This window comes from Lepidochelys kempii, chromosome 7 (assembly GCF_965140265.1).
Source record: "Lepidochelys kempii isolate rLepKem1 chromosome 7, rLepKem1.hap2, whole genome shotgun sequence".
Taxonomy (NCBI): Eukaryota; Metazoa; Chordata; order Testudines; family Cheloniidae; genus Lepidochelys; species Lepidochelys kempii.
In genome coordinates, this window is record NC_133262.1 from 81,480,162 (window position 1) to 81,505,210 (window position 25,049).

Below are 25,049 nucleotides of genomic sequence, written 5' to 3' on the forward strand. Positions count from 1 at the left end.
GCAGTTGATCTGTATGAACCAATTTGGTGTGGTGAAATCAGCTTTGGGACCATTGTCATGCAGGTGTGTGATGCCATGGAAAAGGTACTGTTGCACTGGGTTAGAACATAAGAATGACCATACTGGGCCAGACCACTGGTCCATCTAGCCAAGTATCATGTCTTCTGACAGTGGCAAATGCCAGTTGCTTAAGAGGGAATGAACAGAAGAGGCAACCATCGAGTGATCCATCCCATCATGCACTCCCAGCTTCTGGCAATCAGAGGCTAGGGACACCCAGCTCATGGGGTTACAAACCTAACCATCTTGATGAATAGCCATTGATTCTTCCATGAACTTATCTAGTTCATTTTTGAACCCTCTTATAGTTTTGGCCTTCACAACATAGCCTGGCAATGAGTTCCACAAGTTGACTGTGCACTGTGTGAAGATGTACTTCCTTTTGTTTGTTTTAAATCTACTGCCTATTAATTGGGTGACTTCTGGTTCTTATGTTATGTGAAGGGGTAAGTAACGCTTCCTTATTCACTTTCTCCACACCAGTCACAATTTTAAAGTTACAAAGTTTGGTAATGCTCAGGAGGTTATTGATGGCTTTGCACATAGGGGATTCCCAAACTGTATCGAAGCAATTGATGGGACCCATGCATACTATTTACCCCTCCCCCCACCATTAGGGCTTAGAATTCATAAACAAGCAGGCATATTTCTCCATGGTGCTCCAAAGGCTTGGTTAAATTCTGGGTGGTCAGGAAGGTTCCACAATGCTAGGATCTTTCAGAACTCAGCTCTATTTAAATTAACAGAGAAAGGACTGTTTATTCCTGGAAACACTATGGACGTTGATGGTGTGGTCATTGCTCTTTGGGGACTCAGCTTACCCTCTGCTTCCCTGACTAATGAACTATTCACAGGCCTCTTGTACAGAAGGAAGGACCAGTTTGACTACAACCTCAGTAGTTGCAGGATGACCGTGAACAGTGCATTTGGTTATTTGAAAGGTAGACGGCACTCTGGAACAGGTTGGACACAGCAGAAAAAAACATGCCAAAGATTATACCAGCATGTTGTATTTTCCACAGTGTTTGTAAGAGTAAGGAGGAAAGCAGTGGGTGTGAGCTAAAGTGCAAAGATTTGCTCAGCAGTTTGAACAGCCAGCAAGGCATCCAATACAAAATGCAAACAGCTGGGGCAATATTGTCAGTGGTGCCTGTTCTTATTTTGAGTTTCAGGCCTGAAATTGTGCAGTTGGACATCTAGCTGTTAACCCCTGGAGGGAGGTGGAAGTATTTTGTGTAGTTCAGTGTTGTTTATGGTGGGTGGAAGTACAATGTTGTGGCAATTCCTATTGTACCTTGTGTCTTTGCCAACATGTTTGTAAAACCTTATGAATTAGTGCAAATATTATTTTAGGTGTAAAATTAACTGACTCCTTATGAATGAATTTTAATTTTTTTTAATTATTAACCAAGCTATTATGTTACAAACAGATGAAATGCAAAGTAATGCATATTGGAAAACACAATCCCAACTATACATATAAAATGATGGGATCTAAATTATCTGTTAGCACTCAAGAAAGAGATCTTGGAGTCATGGATAGTTCTCTGAAAAATCCGCTCAATGTAAAAGGGCAGTCAAAAAAGCAAACAGAATGTTGGGAAATATTAAGAAAGGGATAGATAATAAGACAGAAAAAAGACAGTTACCTTTTCCATAACTGGTGTTCTTCGAGATGTGTTGCTCATGTCTGGAGGGTCATGTGGGAGTCTTTCAGGCCATGCAATTTTATGTCCGTCTGTTCCACAAAAAGAGACTTGCCATCAAATGGGAGGTCCTGCAAGGAACTCTGTGCCTCACTGGACAGCCCAGACAGCAGGAGCCACAACGCCCTTCTCATGGACACCATGGAGGCTGCCTTCTGTGGCACCGGCAGAGCAGGCTGTCTGGCCTGACCCATCGATGGATGACTGTGAAGGGAGGCCAGGCTGACATACGACCTGCTGCTGTCCCCAGACCGGGAGAAGTGGCGGCACCAGGAGCAGTGCCCACCACAAGAGTGTGATCCTGACGTGGAGGAATGATACCGCCTATAGTAGCTGCTCTGCGATTGGCTCCAGCGGGCGGATCCATGACAGGAGGCAATGGCGATTGACACCCAGGGCTGTGGGAGCAGTGCCATGGCGGGGTCCTGGAGCGAGACGACGAACAGGAATGGCGTCAACGTTTGTGTCGCGACTGGCTACTATAGCCCCTCTGAGACGAGGACCTTCAGTGTCATCTGCCTCAGTCCCGTCGGTGTCCGCTCCTCGAGGTGGAGCAGTGCCTGAAGTCTCTGTCAGTCGGAACCCAGCCAGACAACCTGGTGGGGGTCGACAGCGACCTGCATGGACTACACATGGGATGGTTGCTGAGCGGCGAACAGCATTGGGAATATTCCCACGACCGATACCAAGTCGAGGTGAATGCAGAGATCCCAGCGGCAGCTTGCCTCTGGACTGTGGGGCCAACATTAGCAGTGCTGGAACCGGCATGCACATAACTTCCTGGGCCACTTGCAGGGCCTCTGGCATGCAGGGCATCTGGACATCCAGGGAAGCCTGCTCCAAATGGGCCGGGCTACTCTACTCGACCTGAGTCAGAGGCCTAGAGGCCGATGGGGACCGAGGACTGCCCAACGTGGGTCTAGCCTCTCCATCAGTCTTGCTCTGGTGCTGCAGTGGAGAAGGCCTCCTCTTAGCCTTCTTGGCATGCCCCACGGATGGGGAGCGATGCCAACTGGTAGATGGCACTGGGGGGTCACTGCACACCAACATCGTGGTACCCGGTGCCAATTTGGAGCAGTGTGCTGAGTTGGGGTCAACGCCGACTCCATCAGGATGGCCTGGAGCCTAATGTCTCTCTCTCTCTCAGTCCGAGGCTTGAACGATTTGCAAATCTTGCAGCAATCGCTGAGATGGGTTTCACCCAAACAGTGTAAACAGTCCACGTGGACAAATTACTGGCATCGGTCGCCTACAAGTGTCGCTTGACTTAAAACCCGGGGCGCGGGTCATGTCCCAGCCCAGGCGCACTAACTAATCTAAACTAAAACTAATCAAACTATTAACTACAGGTACCATACTCTGAACGAACAAGAGTTCTGGGGAAGAGCTGCAGCAAAGCTGGAGTAGATCAACTTGGAAGCACTTTCACTGGCGGCAAGAAGGAACTGAAGTTGGGGGGAGCGCGCAGTGCCCCTTATACCGTGCCATGGAGGCGCCACTCCAGGGGTTGCTAGGGGCGCTCCCCTACTGGTACTGTTATGGGAAAAACTTCTGACATCGGTGCATGTGGTGAGCACGCATGCCTATTGTGGAATACACATGAGCAATCACTTGAAGAATATCATCATATTGCCTCTATATAAATCCATGGTATGCCCACATCTTGAATACTGCATGCAGATCTGGTCGCCCCATCTCAAAAAAGATATACTGGAATTGGAAAATGTTCAGAAAAGGGCAAAAATTATTAGAGGGTGTGGAATGGCTTCTCTATGAGGAGCAATTAATAAGACTAGGACTTTTCAGCTTGGAAAAAAGACAACTAAGGGGGGATATTATAGAGGTCTATAAAATCATGACTGCTGCAAAGAGAGTAAATAAGTGTTACTTACTTCTCATAACACAAACACTAGGAGGTCACCAAATGAAATGAATAGGCAGCAGGCTTAAAACAAACAAAAGGACACATTTTTTTACACAATGCATAGTCAACCCGTGGAACGCCTTGCCAGGGGATGTTGTGAAGGCCAAGACTATAACAGGGTTCAAAAAGGAACTAGATAAATTCATAGAGGATAGGTCCATCAATGGCTATTATAGATTTCATAGATATTAAGGTCAGAAGGGACCATTATGATCATCTAGTCTGACCTCCTGCACAACGCAGGCCACAGAATCTCACCCACCCACTCCTGCGAAAAACTTCTCACCTATGTCTGAGCTATTGAAGTCCTGAAATCGTGGTTTAAAGACTTCAAGGAGCAGAGAATCCTCCAGCAAGTGACCCGTGCCCCATGCTACAGAGGAAGGCGAAAAACCTCCAGGGACTCTTCCAATCTGCCCTGGAGGAAAATTCCTTCCAGACCCCAAATATGGCGATCAGCTAAACCCTGAGCACATAGGCAAGATTCACCAGCCAGATACCCAGGAAAGAATTCTCTGTAGTAACTCAGATCCCACCCCATCTAACATCCCATCACAGGCCATTGAGCCTATTTACCATGAATATTTAAAGATCAATTAATTGTCAAAATCATGTTATCCCATCATACCATCTCCTCCATAAAATTATCGAGTTTAATCTTAAAGCCAGATAGGTCTTTTGCCCCCACTGCTTCCCTTGGAAGGCTATTCCAAAACTTCACTCCTGATGATTAGAAACCTTCGTCTAATTTCAGGTCTGAACTTCCCAATGACCAGTTTATATCCATTTGTTCTTATGTCCACATTGGTACTGAGCTTAAATAATTCCTCTCCCTCTCCGGTATTTATCCCTCTGATATATTTATAGAGAGCAATCATATCTCCCCTCAACCTTCTTTTAGTTAGGCTAAACAAGCCAAGCTCCTTGAGTCTCCTTTCATAAGACAGGTTTTCCATTCCTCATATCATCCTAGTAGCCCTTCTCTGTACCTGTTCGTTTGAATTCATCCTTCTTAAACATGGGAGACCAGAACTGCTCACAGTATACCAGGTGAGGTCTCACCAGAGCCTTGTATAATGGTACTAAAACCTCCTTATCTCTACTGGAAATACCTCGCCTGATGCATACGAAGACCACATTAGCTTTCCAGAGATGGTGTCCCTAGCCTGTTTGCCAGAAGCTGGGAATGGGCAAGAGAGGATGGATCACTTGATGATTACCTGTTCTGTTCATTCCCTCTGGGACAGCTGGCATTGGCCACTGTCGGAAGACAGGATACTGGGCTAGATGGACATTTGGTCTGACCCAGTATGGCCATTCTTATGTTCTTCCACTGAAATGATATACTAAAAAAGAACCAATCTTGTCTAATTACAAAGAACACTTTCATCAAACCAGCAGTGAAAAAACAACAACAACAAAATGTAACAGTGCCGTGCAGGGCACAATGCAAGTGAGGTGTTGGGCTTAAAGTCACAGGCAAGTATACATCTTGGCTTTTTCTCTTCTGTTTTGTGGAACTTCGGACATGGAGTGCCATGTCAAAGTTACCAGAATGGTAGAGGGATCAAAAGACTGCTGGGGTCCCAAGTGCCATAGTTCTTGGTGTCCTAGGCTGGGGTCTAGGAAGGGAATGTCCTCTGGGAGCAGTGGTGCAAGAATGGGGTGGGGGGTGTTTGTTTACAGTAGTCTGTGCTGCATAACATGGCTGGATGCTGGTCTGCAGTACTGCATTGCTGGTAACAAGCACTGCAACAGGGCCTTTTGGCTTTGCATTGCCTCTGCATCTTGTGTCTTTCTCCATTCTGCCTTTGGCCATGGCAACGTTTTCTTTAGCACCTGCTATGCTGTCCTTTGCCACTGCAATGATCTCCCTGGAAAGCTCCTTATCAGTTTCCCTCCCTGTCTTCAGTTATTGCTTCCACCTCTCCACTTTTTCTTCTTCTTTTTTTTTTTTTTTTGGACTCTGTAACGATGTCTGCAAACATTTTATCACAAGTTTTCCCATTTTCTCCCCCTCAGCCTTACTCCTCAGTATCTGGCCAGTGCAGTGCCATAGCTGTGGGGTTATTATTATTTATTTTTAAAGGCAAGTAGTTGTTATTTGTTTATATTCTAAGAAGGCTGTAATAGCATTCTTTTTTCATGCATTTCTGGCTTTTCCATTCTGAGATTCCTCCCAGACTTGGGGGAATCTCAGAGACAGTAAGTGATGTGTGCACTGGGATTTTTGTCTATGCCGTACATGCTGTGTGGTTTTGCCATTGTGACTTGGAGGCTGGGGTGGGAATTATCTTCATCATCTGGATTTGCATTACCTTGGAGCTGCTTATATGGTATAGGAGGGGTTATCAGGTGAATCTGGGGGTGAGCTTAACAGTACTCTACATCCCCTGTAGGCTGTTCTGACTCTGGATGATGATACATTGAGGTGGGTGACTAGCAGTCTGTGACTGGCCTTATTCAAAAAAAACATTCCAGCAAGATACACTGTGAAATGATTCACCAAGATGGTTGGTTCCCCCTCCCCCGCAAAGTGGAAGGGAGTCATGAACTATACTGGAGGGAAAGGCTGTGTGGCTTTTCCTCATAATCTCCTAACAAAAACGAAGCAATTTCTTAGCCTTAAATTTTGCTTTCTCTCCCCCGCAGACATGTTGAAAGTGCAGAGAAAAATAGATAGGGTCCTGCGATGATTACTTGAAGCATTCACTGATACCAGTCTGTAACGATGCATGTTCCAGGGCATTTACAGAAGAGCTGTACTCTTTGTGGCTTTACAGGCATGCAATGTCCATGTCTACCTCATGTAAAATGAGAACACCAATCAAACTTCTTTTCCTGTTATCACTTTCTGCATAAACGTTACATTTCACACAAAATAATGTTTTCCTTATTTGAATCTCTTATGGGAGCGGGTGAGGAAAAGACTGCCATTGTGTCATGCTGGCCGCCATATTGAGGTGGTGAACACATTTTATTTTTGGTTGTGTATGGTTTTGGTGCAAGTTTTTTTGGGGGGGCAAGAGGCAAAACCAGGGACAACAGCTGAGGGAAGGGGGAAAAAATAGATACATGGACATGTCCCTTTCTCAGCATGGGCCTGAGAACAGTTGGTAGTTGGGGCTTTAGCATAAGACGAGACCATCTGTCCAGCCAGAGCAGCCATCACTTTGGAAAGGGGTACCACTGTGGGAGGAAGAGAGGTGGGAGAATGGACAGCGTGGGCCGAGGGACGGACATGGACATTCATCTGCAATGGCTGCAGCCATGGGGCACCAGGAACAGAAGCTAGCATGATAGTATAGCATTATAATAATAATTAATTGTAACCCTTCTGCCAGGCCAAGTTGATAGCAGCAAGGGCCGGGTTCAGTACACAGGGGTTCCCTCTCATCAAAGCAAATGCAAAACTGGCTCAAGCCCCCACCCAGTGACCTGGGAAAATCTTACACACCCCCTGGGCGCCTCAAAGAGGCAATACTTCCCCTCTCGCAAGCACAGTCTCGGTGTAGCAGAGAATCTTTAATAACATGAGGTAAACGACATCAGCATTAAATTGGGGAAACACCACAACTAGTGTTCTTTAACCAAACCATGAGCAAAGACCCACCCCAGCAAATTGGGCCACATCCTTTCCCTCGGGTTCTTGAGTCCCAGAACCCAAACATCTCTTGAGTCCAGCAATCCACAAATCACCCAAAGTTCAAAAAGTCCAGACCCAGAGTTCAAAAGTTCATCTGCAGAGTGTTGCTCCCCAGTCTGGCTAAAACGTGCCTGTGTGTGGTGGGAAAGAGGTAAGGGGCACCTTACGTGTTCTGAAGCTGACTGCCCCACAGGGCTCTGCTCCGCTGTCTCACGACCGGCTCCGCTCTGCACAGCTCGCCGTCTCACGAACACTTCACTCCGCCGTCTCACGAACGGCTCTGCTCAGCTGGCCGTCTCATGAACACTCCGCTGTCTCACGAACAGCTCCGCTCCGCACAGCTCGCCGTCTCACAAACACTCCACCAGCCTATCCATGAACAGCACCACTGCACACTAGTTCTTCCGGCTCCCCACTACTTGACACAGTGTTCAGTGATTTCAGCTCTCAGTGATTTCAGCTCATAGTAGTGGGAGCCTTAGTGCTGGTGCACCATAAGGCCAAAGTGAATTCAGCACAGTACCTGTAGCAAGATTCTTAATAGACCCAAAATTAGCTCTGACATTCCACAGTGGAGAGAGACAGAGGTACAATTGGTGTTTCAGGCCCTCACAAAGGGGCCCACACTACCAGGTACAAATACCTGTCTCAAGCCTCTCTCAATTCACAGGATTTTGGAACCCATGTCCCTTGCCTAGCGAGTGCTACTTAGTTGATGGTGAGTCCCTCCATCATAACAAAAGGCCAAGTACAGTTCCAAGCACAGTTCCCATAATCAGGGTAATAACAATTTATTCTTCCCCCCCAATAACAGAGACACTGGGGATCCCACAACAGCCAAAGTGACCATTTGGGCAGTTATGGCCTCATGCTAGGCGGGGTGTGTGTGCCTATGCAAATGAGATCAGCCCCTGAAGTTCTTTTCCACAACTTGCCACACCTCACCACCAGATGTCAGGGTGGAGCTCATCCTGACTCTGCTTACATAATAATAAAACTTAATAGTAAAATAATTTTAAAAATTAAAATGTACGTGTCAAGGTTCCCTCCATAGGATCAGCCTCCTCCATCCTGTTTTGGGTTGCTGCCTGGGAATCAAAGTTAGTTGCTGCAGGGCAGGAATCAGTCTTCAGCCTGGCTGGCAGCAGGGTCCTGAGTCCCAACAGATCAGACTTTCCAGAGAGATCTCTTCACTGGCCTCCTTATGCTCATGAGTCTTGCTGGTCATCCTTGGGGAGGAGGGGTGTGTGGAGTGAGATTGCAGGCAGCAGCTTCCACACTCTGCCTGGGGTAGGTGGTCCAGTAGTTTGATAAAATCCTGTCCAGTTCCTCTAAAAATTGGCAGGTTACCTGTCCCCTGCTAGATGTTTTCCTCCTGTCCCTCATTTTAACATAGGTGTTCCTGAGTGGTTTGCTTTTTATCCAGCACCATTTGGTGTATCAGTCATGGACCATAGCAGACATCAGCCTATCAATAACTACAAAATGGTCTTTACTGTAGTGGCTGGCCACAAAAGATTCCTGCCCCAACAACTCCCCAGAAGGCAGTGAGACCCAGGGTCTCGGTGAGACTTCAAGCTGCTGCTCAAAGCACATTATAAGGCTTCTGAAGTATTGCAGGTATTGTGATTAAACAGGAATCCAGGACCAAATAGACAAAATCTGACTATACACCAGCGTATAAATGGGGGAGAGGACAGCCAGGGATAATTTGGCCCCAGAGCAGGAGAGGAGGCACAGGTAAACAGACAAGTCAGTAACGGTCACCCGCAAAGCAGTGTAGGACAGCCAGTGGAAGACTGCCAAAGTAGTTCTTAGCAACATTGTGTGCCCGCAAACAACAGAGTCACTTTGAAACAAAAGTTTGCACTTGAAACGAGACTCCAGAGTTTGCGATAAATGCAGAGTTAGTACACTACAGTGAGTTACGCTGTGTATATGAAAGCATTTTCAAAGTGGATTAATGTGAAAAGTTGCAATTAAAGCAATCTTGTAGACAAGTCCTAAGTCACCCTAACCTCTTCCTTTCAGAGTGTAAGGGTATATTCTCCATCATTCTCAATCTTTCATCTACTGTTGACATCAGCTACCTACTTCTTGAGTCTAGCACTGGGCAAAATGTTTTTGTTGAAAAACTCTTTGTAAAAAAAAAAAATTGGCTTTAAAATCCAAATGGAAATTTTTTAAATTTTAAAATTCTCCAAGTTTGTGGATGAAATACCAGAAAATCAAAAAAGGTTTGTTAAAAAATGTTGGCTTTCCTGTTTCAAAAAATCTGAAAGAGTTAGTGAAAAATTTTCAAATACTGGATATTTTTGGGGAAGAGGATTCAATTTTCTACTGAAAAACTGGAATAAATTGTGCAAAATTTTTGGCCAGCTCATCTTGACACGACTTGGACTGCTAGATCTCTGTCCTTTCCTGAGTCATCATCTGTCTTGCTATGTGATCCCTCAGCATTATATTCATTATTTCCTCCCCTATTTTGGTACTCCCCAGGGCTTTTCCCTTGTTGGCCTCTTTCCCACTTATCATATTATCTGCTTCTCTAACCTTCAAGTACCTTTATATGAATACTCTTCTCCTCTGACCTCTCCCATTTAGTCCATGTGCACAGTTTCTTATCTCTCTCTGATAGCTCCTCCTAAATATGGTGCCATTTTCTTTCCCAATAAACACAGCAAAAACAACCCAGCATTTCTTTCCTCTCCCCTCCCCCCACCCAGCTTCCACCATTGCTACCCTGTGGAGGAGCTGCATCAATGCTAGCCCAAAGTTGAAGAACGGCTAAAAATTCTCACAATTGTCAGTGACTATTTCTTTTAAAAAAAATTTCTTTACAGCTATACATGTTATTGGTAATAAACACTAATGAGAGTTCTACTTCTGTTGGCATCTTCTCTTTGAAATTAACTGTAATCCCAAAAGTTTATATTTTGGTAGTTGTAATGTTCTGTTAAAAACTCATCTCTGAATCCATAAGGACATTATCCTCAAATGGAGCTTCTTACATACAGCAAATCAGATAAAATATTTTTTGCCAAAGTTACCATATTAGCCAATGGCTACCTCATGAAGGAAGAGACATCAAGGACAGGAACGGCATCCACAACATTTACTAAATTTAACAAATGGAAATCAATGATATCTAGCATCAGAACAAAACAGAATTTTCAACTCCAAGATAGCTGTATGTTAACACTGAAACTATGAGAGCTGGAGATCTACCAAAACATCAGACAGAAAACCAGAAACCTTCATAAATAAGTGCCTACAAAAGATTCTAGGCATTGGTTGGAAAACCTTCATCACCAACAAAGAGAGCCAAGAAATAATCAACCAGCAGCTCATTGCCAGAATCAGAAGGAAGCCCTGGGGCATGTATTTTGGATGCCAACACAGACTCCCATATGAAGCTTCAAGTGGAAACAAACTGATGCGAGCAAATGAGGGTGCCCAAGAGAAACCTTAAGAACCACCCTTACCATGGGGAGCAGAGCAGTCGATCTCTACACCTTAAAGCGGATGGAAGCAGCAGCAGCAAAGAGGAAACTAATTTCTGCCCAGTGCACCAACATTGGCCCAGGAAAGATGTAACATCAAATTAAGTTACCAAACTTGAGATACATCATACCAAACAAAACTGTGCATGAATTGTAGTGTTAGAATCAGCTACCCATCAGAATTCGCTATCTTGCTCAAGCAATCTGAAGTCCCTACCCTGGCATTTTTAGATCCTGTTTTGCAACCAGAGAAAGCTTGCAGCCAGCGTGGAGAAGATCATGCATTACAATTAATCCACCCAGTGTAGCTATGCACATTGAACCCAAAACACTATCAATCACTGGGGCCTTGTCCAGAAAACGTTTAGCCCACACCCCACACATGTAACCCATATGCTTATACTGCAGTTGTGTTTTGTTTTGTTCTTTCATAAGTCCAAAGAAAGGGACAGAAGAATTGGGGAGGAGAAATTGATTTCAGTTAGGATGCTGTGGCCCAGATCCTCAAAGGTCTTTAGGCTCCTACCTTCTATGGAAGTTCCTGGGGTGGGAGGCGCGGGTTATGGGTAGCTAAAGTAAACTGGGGGGAGGGAAGAGGTAGCTCATTCGAACGGAGGAATAGCCCATCCCTCAGAATAAGCTACCCCAGGAGAAAGTTGGGAGTAGCTACTTCGACAGGGAAGCAAAGACTGATATGCCGAGTCCAGCCAGCAATTTATTATTTAAAGGTGAGTTTTGCCAGAGGGAAAGTACGTAGAAATTGCTCTTCCTGCCCCCAAACAACGCGGTTCTCAACCGCAGTAACTTTCCCCAGCTGTCATGTGCCCGACAGACAGCAAGCACCCCGTGCTGCTTCCTTCCCTCCAGGGCAGCCAGCTCCCTGTGGACCCCGTCCCCACCCCGGACGCCTCAGCCCCCCGTCCCCGCACACGCCGCGACCTGCCGCGGGAAGCCCTCCCTCGCCCTGCCCGGGTTGGCTGCCGGGGCTGAGCGCCTCCAGCCCCTCCCGCGGGCTGGCCGGGAATGTCAGCGCGGTGAGCGCTGGGCAGCTGCCGGACTCTGACCTTGCACCGGAGAAGGCACCATGGCGTCCCGGCTGCTGCTCCGCGTCCTCCGGCGCGCCCTGCCCGGCGGCGGGCGGACCGCGGCCCCCGCCAGAGCCATGAGCGTCGGGGGTGCGTACAGGGGAGGGCCTGTGAGGGCTGGGAGGGGGATGGGGGACAGGTGCATGGGGGCGTGTGGGGGCTGTAGGGGACAGGCAGGACAGGTGCACGGGGGCGTGTGAGGGCTGGGAGGGGGCAGGCGGGACAGGTGCATGGGGGCGTGTGGGGGCTGTAGGGGACAGGCGGGACAGGTGCACGGGGGCATGTGAGGGCTGGGAGGGGGCAGGCGGGACAGGTGCATGGGGGCGTGTGGGGGCTGGTAGGGGACAGGCAGGACAGGTGCATGGGGGCGTGTGAGGGCTGGGAGGGGGCAGGCGGGACAGGTGCATGGGGGCGTGTGGGGGCTGTAGGGGACAGGCAGGACAGGTGCATGGGGGCGTGTGAGGGCTGGGAGGGGGCAGGCGGGACAGGTGCATGGGGGCGTGTGGGGGCTGTAGGGGACAGGCAGGACAGGTGCACGGGGGCGTGTGAGGGCTGGTAGGGGGCAGGCGGGACAGGTGCATGGGGCGTGTGGGGGCTGGGAGGGGACAGGCGGGACAGGTGCGTGGGGGCCTGTGAGGGCTGGCAGGGGCCGGGGGGATAGGTGCACGGGGGCCTGTGAGGGCTGGCAGGGGCCGGGGGGATAGGTGCACGGGGGCCTGTGAGGGCTGGCAGGGGACGGGGGGATAGGTGCACGGGGGCCTGTGAGGGCTGGCAGGGGCCGGGGGGATAGGTGCACGGGGGCCTGTGAGGGCTGGCAGGGGACGGGGGGATAGGTGCACGGGGGCCTGTGAGGGCTGGCAGGGGCCGGGGGGATAGGTGCACGGGGGCCTGTGAGGGCTGGCAGGGGACGGGGGGATAGGTGCACGGGGGCCTGTGAGGGCTGGCAGGGGCCGGGGGGATAGGTGCACGGGGGCCTGTGAGGGCTGGCAGGGGACAGGGGGATAGGTGCATGGGGGTCTGTGAGGGCTGGGGGGATAGGTGCATGGGGGTCTGTGAGGGCTGGAAGGGGCGGGGGATAGGTGCATGGGGCTTGTGAGGGCTGGTAGGGGACAGGCAGAACAGGTGCATGGGGGCCTGTGAGGCTGGTAGGGGACAGGCAGGACAGGTGCATGGGGGCCTATGAGGGCTGGAAGGGGGCGGGGGAAATAGGTGCATGGGAGTGTGTGAGGGCTGGTAGGGGGCGGGGGGATAGGTGCACGGGGGCCTGTGAGGGCTGGAAATGGGCGGGGGGATATGTGCATGGGGGCCTGTGAGGGTTGGTACGGTGGGCAATATAAGTGCATAGGGGCATGTGAGGGCTGGTAGGGGTTATAGGAGTGGGCCAGGCAGAATGAGGGCAGGGGAGTGATGGCTGGGAATGAGGAGTGAGTGCGGGTGACCAAGAGATTAGAAGCTGGGGGCAAGGGATAAGGTGTCAGCCCCTTAGGGGTGTGTAGAGGGTGAACAATCTTGGCAAAAGAGAAATTCCTCCACCGCAGTTCTAGCCAATTAGTCTGTGGTGCTGAATCTAAGTTGGAACTGAAATAAATCTTTTATCCAGTGCTTTAGGGATGTGACTTTATGTTTATTTGCCATTCAGCCAAGCCACAGGAGCCCTGAAAGCCCTTCATTCACACACAAGTGACATTGAGCTCAATGGTGCCTCGTGGCGGAGTCAGAGCTCATTGTGGTGCCATCAAAGGAGAAAGGTTCAAATCCAGTTACTGATTTATAAACTGTCACACAGACGATTTAAGCTGGAAAATGGGCTAAAACTATAAAGCAAACAAAACAAATCAAAACAAAAACCAACAGACATGCTCTCTGGGGACATGTCTTCATTTGGGATTTTGCACTGATGTAGTTGGGGCAAAAATCCTTAATGTAGACAAACCTTAATTAAATTAGGAGACAGAGTGAAAATGGAAATATATCAGTGGAATTTTCTGACTTTTAGGACTCTTTGATGCACATAGGAAGCCAAATTGTTGATACTGCACCAATGTGATGGAAGAACAAGAATCCTGCTTAAACTTTGTGTATGTGGCTGCTTTTACTAATGATTAACAAACAGGGGTAGGATGCTTTCAACAAGAGGCCCTTTACTCTGGAACTCTCTCTTGGTCCAACAAAGACTAAAGCTCCAATCCTGCAAGCTGCTCCCTTAGGTGTGCCCTTAGGCTTGTCTTGAGTCACACTAACTACACACAGTGTAAAATTAATTTTTGATGGGACTACACACAGGTGCAGGAGTCTGCCTGCATAAATCAGCTTGTAGATCTGGAAGCCTTAGTTGTTGACCTCTAAAGTGCTGTGCAAGATTCATCTATTCATATGGGATTTTCACAGGGGGATATTGGGAGGAATTTAAAGGTTTGGAATTTTTCTAGAGGGCAGAGGGAGAAGGTGAGTGTTTTAGTGACCAATTTGTAACTGTGTTGTTTTCAGTTTTTGTAAAAGAACAATACTTCAGTGTAGGAGGATAGTTCATTAGCGGATGGTGTGGAATGTATATGTATAAATTGGTGGATGACACCAAACTGGAAGGGATTTCAAGCACTTTGGAGAACAGTATTAGATTTCAAAATGATCTTAATAAATTGGAAAACTGGTCTGAAATTAATATGATAAATTCAATACAGACAAGTGCAGCATACTGCTCTTAGGAGAAAAAAATCAAATGCACAAATACAAAATGGGAACTAATTGGATCAGCAGCAGTACTGCAGAAAAGGATCTGGGGGTTATAATGGATTACAAATTGAACATGAGTCAACAATACAATACTGTTGTGAAAAAGTCAAATGTCATTCTGGGCTGCATTGACAGGTGGGTTATATGTAAAACACAGTAGGTAATGGTTCTACTGTACTGAGCACTGGTGAGAGACCTCAGCTAGATTACTCTTGTCCAGTTTTGGGTGCCACTCTTTACAAAAGATGTGGATAAATTGGAGTGTCCAGAGAAAAGCAACACAAATTATTAGAGGATTAGAAAACATGACCTATGAAGTATAGTTGAAAGAATTGGGCATGTTTAATGTAAAGAGAAGGCTGAAGAAGGAAAAAGGAAATAACTCTTTATAACAGCCCTTAATGTATTTGAAGATGACAACGATCAGTTGTTCTCCATGTCCACAATGAGGTAATCAGCTTAATTTGCAGCAAGCAAGATTTAGGTTAGATATTAGGAAAAACTTTCTAACTATAAGGATAGTTAAGCACTAGAACAGGGAGGTTTTTAAGAAGACATTAGACAAGCATCTGTCAAGAATGGCCTAGGTATACTTAATTCTGCCTCTACCTAGGAAGATGAATCTTGAAGTCACTTTCAGCCCTATCCTTCTGTAATTGTATGATTGACCAGCTGTGGTGGTGGTTTCTATTAGATGTGCAGTTGTCCACTAGGGATGAGACTGGTGCTACCTTAAATGTTAACTTTTGGACACTATCAGCCAAGGCTGAAACTTCCATTTTTCGTCACCTGTTCTAATGAAAAAGTAAGTGTCTGAACTGGTGCATGGTCTCATTTGTGGAAGCAGTCATTGTGAGGGGATTCTATATGGCAAAGGCTGTAGCCTGGACTGCCCTGATTTGATCACTTTGAACTATCCCTTTGTTATACCAGAAGAGGCCCCAGGCAATGTGAAAAGAACCAATGTCCAAAGAACAGTCAGATGGAGTGGTTGTAAATAGTACAATATCTAACATCTAATGTGGGGGCCAGATTATCCCAAATCTACCTCTGACAGGGTTCTCATACTACTGATCACTACTGGAGACAGGTTTCAGAGTCCAATTTGCAAATGAATTCCAATTCAACAGTCTCTCGCTGGAGTCTGGTTTTGAAGTTTTTTTGTTGTAATATTGCAACTTTCATGTTTGTAATCGCGTGACCAGAGAGATTGAAATGTTCTCCGACTGGTTTATGAATGTTATAAATTGGAATTCATTTGCAAACTGGATACAATTAACTTAGGCTTGAATAGAGACTGGGAGTGGCTAAGTCATTATGCAAGGTAACCTATTTCCCCTTGTTTTTTCCTACCCCGCCCCCCCGACGTTCTTGTTAAACTCTGGCTTTCTGCTGGAAATGGCCCAACTTGATTACAATACACATTGTAAGGAGAGTGATCACTTTAGATAAGCTATTACCAGCAGGAGAGTGGGGTGGGGGGAGGTATTTTTTCATGCTTTGTGTGTATAAAAAGATCTTCTACACTTTCCACAGTATGCATCCGATGAAGTGAGCTGTAGCTCACGAAAGCTTATGCTCAAATAAATTGGTTAGTCTCTAAGGTGCCACAAGTACTGGAGACAGGATACAGGACTAGATGGACCTCTGTCTGATCCGTATGGTAATTCCTATGTAATGTCTTATTTCAATCAAAAATGCTTTGCAACTAAAAAATTGAATGGACATTTATTTATGGTGCTGTCCAGGACATGGGTTTAATGGTTTGCTTCAATCATTAGCTGAATCTGAATTTTAGATAAATATATAGAATACTTTTGTATTTTATTCCTATTTAGGTATTCCCAGTGATGAGGAACAGTCAACTGGACTTGAACGGAAAACTCTAGAGGCTATGAAAAAAGGACAGGTAAGTTTAATATTGAATAATTAATATTCAGACAAAATAAAAAGCATCACGTTAGAGCTAAGGTTGTAAATATATCAGTAACTTGAAGGAGGGAAATGCAGAATAGAATATGTTAATTAAAAACAAACCAAAGTCTGTAAGGCAAGATATTCAAAGTTAAGAATACACTAACTCACACCCTGTAAGTATGAAAACATTTGGGAAATGCAGAAGTAAGGTCCCTTAAACCTTAACTTTGCATTCTTACCTCCTTACAAGGAGGCTGTGAAGCATAATTAAATATACATTTGAGATTCTTGTATGAAAAGTTCAATACAACTACAAAGTACCATTTTCTGTTGAGGAGAGCCTAAGGCCCTGATTCTGCAACTGGATCCCTTTGGGCCACCACACATCCACATGGAGGACTCTGTGTTGGTCAATGATCCACACATGCAGCTCCAGTTGCAGGATTGGGACCTAAGTGAACTATCTGGCTGTGATGTGCTACGTTGGATTAGATATGAGACTAGGTGTTACACCTGTGTTTCAAACCGAGATTGATCACTGACTCATTATGTTGCCTTGGACAATTTCCTTAACTCTCACTATGTCTGTTTTATGGTCTGTAATATTTGCCTCTCACAGGGATGTTTGAGGCAACATCAATGTTTTAAAGCACTTCCTGGATCCCAATAGGATGAAGGTTGTTTTATAGAAAATAAGAATTTATAAAGCCACTGTGTGTGGCAGAGTAGCAAATAAAACTTAGAAGTTCCTTGCTCCTACCCCTCCATGCAATTCACTGGACCACATTGCCTCTCCATTATTTCCTCTGTATTTCTGTAAAGGTCTCCTTCTCTCCCACAAGGCCTAACTGACTTAATTTTTCAGTGATTCTTAGAGTCCTTTAGGAAGTTTGCATCTAGTTAGTGGACATAGTAAGACTTGTAAAGAATGCACAAACTGTTTTTAAGACCTGCACCGGTGCAGAGCAGGACTGGGCCCTAAATAATAAGCCTCACCCTTCACACTATTTGAAGACGGACCAACAGAACAAGACAAACCGAGTTTCTAGAGTAAGCTGGTTTTAATGTGTGATGAGCCAAAACACCCTCACAGAAGTAAAAGTTACAAAACTGTTTACAAAAAGGAGAAAATTCTTTTGAAAACTCTCTCAAATATTTTTTCATTTCTCTCAGGTTTCTCAGAATATTTCTATTTTAGCATAATATTGCACATGAAAGTTCAGGCAGATTAGCCTTTATTGGATGTCAGGAGGGGGAATCAAAATAATCATGTATTGGAGTACTGCGTTCAACCCTGACTAGGGAGAGACTAATGTGCCTTCATGAAAAGGCACTATAAATAGCACATAGCAACCCTGTGCTTTAGGCAGCTAGTATGCTGTCATGATTTCAGCACGTATTTTTAGTGGCACAAAAGCTGCCACTAATTGTTGATACTCTAAACTGATTCTTGCAGGTGAACTGACACCCTGTACAATAACTTTGGCAGATTAACTCTCTCCCACTTGACAAATCGGTATCTAACCCAATAAGATTTGACATTCCTCATCTTCCCTTCTGTTAGTTTCATGTACCTGTATGCTGGTATTCTAAAGATGATCTATCTGTGTTCGGCTGACAGAACAGCAGCAATTTAATTACCTTTATTTTATATATGTGACACAATCTTTGATACTACTGGTTAACAATGTTCTTGGTCTAGTAACTAAGATCCAGGTTTTGTTCTTCTCTCAAGGATCCATATAGCATACTCAAACCCAAGGGATATGCAGGAACTAGAGAGGATCCTCATATTGTTCCATCCATCAACAAGAAGAGGCTAGTAGGCTGTATCTGTATGTATCAGAACAACCTGGTGTATGTTTTTAGTTCACATACTATCTAAAGCTATAAAACATGAATTGTATTATAGTAGGTTTTTGTTTTAATACATCTACATTAATACTTCCAAAAAGTTCTCTCAAAATTGATCCTCTCTTTTCTCTATAGGTATACAGTCATATCTGTCTATTTTAGTGACAAAAATACATTTTCATTTTTTCATGCTTTTGCTAACATGGTAGAGTGAATATAGCTAAGAGTGGGCTGGCTTCTATTCTTTCTTGTGTATCAAAGAAGTTCTGATTTCGGGATTGGTTAACACCTTTGCAATCATCTTGAAGGAAAGAGGGTCATACAAGTACCACTGAGCACACCATCTAAAAACAGTACGGGTTGTGTGTAAGATAAGGCATAATTTGGACTTTAGAATGTATGTATCATCGCCAGGGAGAAATCATGTTGAGTTAGTGGTTTGGAGCATATTTACTTAGAAGTTGAGAGATGACAACCTGAAATGTCATTTTTAGTTATAAAAGAGCACTTATTTGGGGCTAGTTATCCATAAGGAGAATCAAAGCACTGGCATTAACAACCAGTGTGTTTTAGGCATTAAACTGAGTTGAGGCTGGAAAACCAGTAAGTGAAGAGTAGCATTCACTGCAAATAATATGGGGGCGGCAGTTGCAATATGATACTAGCAAAGGAATTTCCATAGTTAAGGGAAGTTGCTCGCTTGGCTTGGAACTTCATAGCTGCTGTAGTGCATATGCAGGGATGAAGATGTCTACCACTACCAGACACAAACCAGTAAGGGTATATTGTAATGATCAGCTTACAAAGAAATTAGTATAATTAGTGTCTGAGGCATGACTGAATGAAAATCAAGATACCCTATTCTATTTCCATTAGTTATAAAAATGGTCCCACTTTGAATAGTGGTTAGGATCTCAAAAATGATAGAAATCATGGTGGTTGTTACTGAACAGTATCTGCTTTTAAGGAATCAGTAAAAGTAAGACAACAGAAGTATCATGAGACCATTCTAGGGCTACAACTGCACTATTTGAGTTCTCTGGTGCCAGCCCCGTGCAAGATTGAGCATTTTAAGGTGTATGTAAGTTTTCCCAAAAGCTCACCCCCCCCCCCACCCCCCGGGAGAGTGATCATCATGCACTTATTCAGCCACAAGTAAGCCTTCATGTTCATCGCTTGTTGTTTCACCCCCCCCCCCCACAATATCCAATACATGGCACATTAAAATATAGACTAACAGTGATGGAAATTGCCACTAACATCAGAAAAGGAACGATGAGACAGAGATGCTCATTTTCTATGTTGATTCAATTATTGAACCCTTCACTGAAACTTTAGGATGCCCACTAGGTTAAGAATTCTAGCCCACAGGGCACTGTAGAATGCACAATGCTTTCATTGCACATGTGACAAAAGACTTGAATCTGACAAATCAAAAGAGGCATGAACATTTAATTTTGCTTTTCTTTTCTCACACCAGGTGAGGAGGACAACTCTGCTGTCATTTGGTTCTGGTTGCATGCAGGAGAAAGCCAGCGTTGCCCATCATGTGGTGCTCACTACAAGCTCGTCCATCATGATGTCCCACATTGAAAATCTGTGTTAAACTGACCCAAAGTGGATTTCACTTTGTCTAAACTGCACAATATGATGTGCACTTAAATCTGCATGCAAAATATTTACTACCTTCATATTTGGTTTCTATTGGATTTCATTTAAAAACGCCAATCTTGTTTTACCCTCGGTTAATTAAAACTAAATGCACAACATTGTAGAAGTGTGTGTCATAGGTTATCATCCTTCATAAAACAGAGGATAAATCAGAGTAGGAAGAAGTGTTCTAACAGTACTGGTTAATAAATGTGGGCTGGTTTTCTTTCTCCCCTTTCCAATAAATTTCTAGTCTTATGACTAAAGCCCTACCAAATTCATAGCCATGAAAAACACATCATGGACTATGAAAAATCTGGTCTCCCCTGTGAAATCTGGTCTGGTGTACTTTTTACCCTATACTATATCTGCTCAGCTCTGAAGGCAGCAAAGTAAGGGTGGCAATACCACAACCCCCCCTACAATAGCCTTGTTACCCCGTGTTGGGTCAGGCTCCCCACTTTGAGAAATGCTGAGTCTTAAGGACTTTGTGTTTATGTTGTTTTTAAAATACATATTCATGGCTTGTTACAACACCATGAAATTTAACCTTTAAATATCTGAAACCTTGCAATTCAAGTTTTTAAAAGTGCTACAATTGTGAAATTTACAAAAATGGACTGAATTTGGTAGGGCCCTACTTATGACTTCATTTTTGTTGGTTTCTTGACTCTCACATGGTGGGAGTATGCCTGCCAACAGTAGTATGTGAAGAAAGTTAGAGGTCACACCTGAGCTATAAGCATGTACATGTATTACAATCATATACTACCAGGAGATGGTTATAGCCTTAATTACATTTGCCCTGTGTTGTGCTGAATTATGTCAATACAACAGCCACAGCCAGAATGGTCTCAATATTCTAACTAGTCTTTTGCTTAATGAAGTTACATTCTGATTAAAGAAATATGCATGATATGTGCATCCATACATATGAACACGTACATGAAGCAACAAACTGTTTCATTCAAGTATTTTATTTTAGCTTTGTTTTCACTGCATTTTAAAAATCTAAAAAAAAATAAATATTTGTTTCACAGCTGAAAGTCACATATGTATCAATAAGACGTAAGTATGCTGGAACTTAACCAGTCCAGGAAAGTCAAATCTGAAAACGTGCCATTAAGCACAGTCATCTCAGAGTACTTATATTAAAATTCAAAAGAAGTTCCAAAAAGGGTTAAAAGGGTATTTCAAATGCATTTTAGCTGGAAGAAGGTGACCATAAACTACACACTCAACATTTAAAAATAAAATATTTGAACTCTTGATAGCAACTGTCTTACTCCTCCTTTGTTTTTAACCTATGATTGCGGAGGTTGGATTCCCAATGCTAAATTAATCCCTCATAATTTTATCAAATTATACCATCAGTAATAAGATTAAATTACCTATTGAGTCTTCTCATCCATCTTAACAGAAGCCAAATTTGCAGTTTTGCACCAGCACAAATAAGTGATTGCACCACAGAAATTGGACTGTACATCATAAAGGGCAGCGTCATTTCAACCATCATTGTTTTCATTAAGTTTTCAAAAAGAAACAAACCAAAAAAACACCCCACCACTGGAAAAATACATCTCCAGAATCACACTTCTTTTGTTAAAAGCCATAGAATAAGCTCAAGTTTAATTACACGCAATAGAAACCATACTGCTATCAGAACTGAAACTATTCTATTACAAAGCTTTATTTACAAAATGAAAAATAATCAAAGGGGACTATCATAATAGGAAAAAGTGTTTTCACCTCTGTGATTGAAAAAAATTAAGCAAGTCTTTCATGCACTCATACGCTAAATTGTTTTTATAACATGTGAAATGCTGAAATTCACCTTAGTGAAACTTGAGTCTCATTCACAGTCTCATTTTTATTTTAAGATGACAAAAACATGGTTCTATACAAGCTGTGTATTAACAGTTCATTTTTGTAAGGACTTTTTGGCTCCATGAATATTCATATCACTGAACATTTTGTAAATAACCAGTTGTTACATTGTCAACTTGTCCACTGAATTTACCACCACAAGAAAGACAGAATGAATTAGTTTAATGCTCCCACATTAAACAACTACAATATCTCATTTCTAAAGTTATACTAAACTGAAGCCTTCATTGTGATCTATTGCCTGGATCAGCTTAGATTTTAGGGTTTCTTTGTCTGTGTATTTTGGAAGATCAAGAAGATTGAAGCAAGTGTGAGATACTGGAAGATACCCTTCTCCACCTCCTGTTGGCTGGATGACTAGTTTAAGACACTTCATTCCAAGAATAGGAATACGATCACTGCCTGTTAAAAACACTGCCAAGAAAAACAGAAGAATGAAAGCTGGAGAAAGAGTAGCTACTCTGTTTCATAATGATAGTTTCATGCAATATTACACTTCTAAATCAGTATTTTCATTTTTCAATTCTTTTATTACATGGCTAGCTTTTTACATTAAGCATGATTTTTAATTAAAAATAGTAAATGAATGCTGCTTTGTACATATAAACTCTGATTAATGTACGTCTTATTCTGTTTATATTGTCAAATGTGTGTCAAATAGAACAAAGTCCCTCTTATGCCAAGGTTTACTTATTTAGAGAGCAGTGAGTACACATCATTTTTGTGGACACTATCATATTTGCAGGTAACTAAGTAACCAGGTACTAATCTGTTCAATATCAATTACATGGGTCTGTCCTGGATTTGAAATGACTGCATGAGCCATTACCAACAACTCTGTTTCTGACTAAGGGAATTTCGTACACAATTGTCCTCCTTTTATATGTTCCTGCAGCCCAGCATCTCCCACAATTCTGCTATGCCTGGGCTATTCCACTCCTGTGCACTTCCAGCGGTGGTTTAAAGCTGCAGCACAGCCCTTGCTGCCCACACTCCCTTTTCTCCAGCTTGCTGCCAGATTGGCTGCCTCTGCAGAAGCAGTCAATCACAGTTCTCTTTGCTCCTGGCCTTTCCTTTGTCTCTATTTTTGGGTAGTAGTGAGCAGCATTCTTTGTTTTCTACTCCTCAGTCCGGGTAGTCAGCAATTCAGTGGCTGAGCTCCTCTGCCCACTTTCAGGAATGGCACAGTAGCCACACAAGCACACGGATAAGCCCAAATAAGGCTGCCTTACAGATAGAGCACTAAGACTGCATGGAGGGTGAATTATGCCCTCGCTTCTCAGCCAGCTGATTCTACCACCATGACACAGCGCTTTGAGTTGGACAGACATGTTAGGACCCATTTGCCCCACAAAAAGCTGCAACTCCACTACAGAAAAGCCTGACAGAGGGAGATTGAGCAGAACTTGGAGAGGCTCTAAGGTTGAGGAAAATTTCATTCAGCAAGGGGCTGAGTCCTGGAGCAATTCAAGACCACAAGGATAAGTTCGTAGGAGGGCACCAAGTTCACCACAAAGTCCTGAAATTGGTTCCAAATGATCTGGGGAAAGAAGCAGGGCTCATAATCAGTACCCCTCCCCCCCCGATCCTCCTTGCAGTGAGTCCCCATCCCCCAGCCCGGGAAAGTGGGAATTTACAGGCGAGGACTTCAAGGGCGAATTTTACAGAGGGTTCAGGCCCTGTACAAGGCTTGCCATGTGGCCACACCAGTAAAGTGTATGAATCTTTTTTAAATGAAATCCAAAAAGAACAAAAAGGGTAAGAAAAAGCCCAAAAGATGTTAGTCCAATTCAGACTCATACTTTACCGAGGAAGGAAAGCCACCAGACTGATTCTGAGCAGAACAGACAAAATGCAGCATAGACTTTTTCCCCGAGGACTCTGAAACGAAGTGCATAAAGGTTGTATCAACTATGCACATCCAAACTGAGCAGTCCCTTGAGGACAAGCCACAGAGCACATGACTTCCTGCTAAATCCTCTCCAGAGGCAGCAATTCTGCACCATTCTTTGAGAGGGTAATCAGGGAGAAGTGGGAAGGCTCCTGAAACGGGCAAGCACGTTAACAGGCACACACTCAGATTCTACAAGCTCCAGAAGCCAAAATGTCATAACTGATGTGCTTAAGGTCAATGCTGCAGTAGCATCTCTAGCTTATATAATTATTCCATCCAAAGGATACTTCTTTCCCAAGGAGCCAATGGATAAGGTGAAAGTTACTCACAGAAGGGACTTTGATGCTTCCTCACCAACTTTCAGAGTATTTCTGACAGCCAATTGGTTTCCTTAAGTTACAATGTCATGGGGCTGGGAGAATAACATGAGGGGGAAAGGAGTGCAGGAGAGCTGGCTGTATTTTAAAGAATCCTCATTGAGGTTACAGGGACAAACCATCCCGATGTGTAGAAAGAATAGTAAATATGGCAGGCGACCAGCTTGGCTTAACAGTGAAATCCTTGCTGATCTTAAACACAAAAAAGAAGCTTACAAGAAGTGAAAGATTGGACAAATGACCAGGGAAGAATATAAAAATATTGCTCGGGCATGCAGGAGTGAAATCAGGAAGGCCAAATCACACCTGGAGTTGCAGCTAGTGAGAGATGTTAAGAGTAACAAGAAGGGTTTCTTCAGGTATGTTATCAACAAGAAGAAAGTCAAGGAAAGTGTGGGCCCCTTACTGAATGAGGCAGGCAACCTAGTGACAGAGGATGTGGAAAAAGCTAATGTACTCAATGCTTTTTTTGCCTCTGTCTTCACAAACCAGGTCAGCTCCCATACTACTGCATGGGGCAGCACAGCATGGGGAGGAGGTGACCAGCCCTCTGTGGAGAAAGAAGTGGTTCGGGACGATTTAGAAAAGCTGGACGAGCACAAGTCCATGGGGCCGCTGCATCCGAGAGTGCAAAAGGAGTTGGCAGATGTGATTGCAGAGCAATTGGCCATTATCTTTGAAAACTCATGGCGATCGGGTGAAGTCCCGGATGACTGGAAAAAGGCTAATGTAGTGCCCATCTTTAAAAAAGGGAAGGAGGAGGATCCTGGGAACTACAGGCCAGTCAGCCTCACCTCAGTCCCTGGAAAAAAT

The 25,049-nt window shown here is 44.4% G+C and overlaps 2 protein-coding genes across 2 annotated transcripts in view; one reads left to right on the top strand and one right to left on the bottom strand.

Annotated features, from left to right (window-relative positions):
• The first annotated feature begins 11,829 nt into the window (after nt 1-11,829).
• LOC140914795 (cytochrome c oxidase subunit 5B, mitochondrial-like) lies at nt 11,830-21,792 on the top strand. Its single transcript, XM_073353463.1, has 4 exons — nt 11,830-12,014; nt 16,496-16,566; nt 18,310-18,409; nt 19,909-21,792. The coding sequence occupies exons 1-4, from the start codon at nt 11,924-11,926 to the stop codon at nt 20,019-20,021; spliced, it is 375 nt and encodes a 124-aa protein (XP_073209564.1). The 5' UTR covers nt 11,830-11,923; the 3' UTR covers nt 20,022-21,792.
• The window catches only part of HERC4 (HECT and RLD domain containing E3 ubiquitin protein ligase 4), a 74,273-nt gene continuing 70,265 nt past the window's right edge, over nt 21,042-25,049 (bottom strand). The window contains 1 exon segment of the mRNA XM_073353449.1: nt 21,042-22,379. Within this exon segment, the coding sequence (XP_073209550.1) occupies nt 22,171-22,379 (209 nt within the window). The 3' untranslated portion in view covers nt 21,042-22,170.

Excerpts from the sequence above, each read along its gene's own strand:
- LOC140914795 (XM_073353463.1), top strand. The coding sequence starts at position 11,924 with ATGGCGTCCCGGCTGCTGCTCCGCGTCCTCCGGCGCGCCCTGCCCGGC. Across the intron at positions 12,015-16,495 it reads CAGAGCCATGAGCGTCGGGG|GTATTCCCAGTGATGAGGAA; the intron begins GTGCGTACAGGG and ends ATTCCTATTTAG. Across the intron at positions 18,410-19,908 it reads GAGGCTAGTAGGCTGTATCT|GTGAGGAGGACAACTCTGCT; the intron begins GTATGTATCAGA and ends TTCTCACACCAG.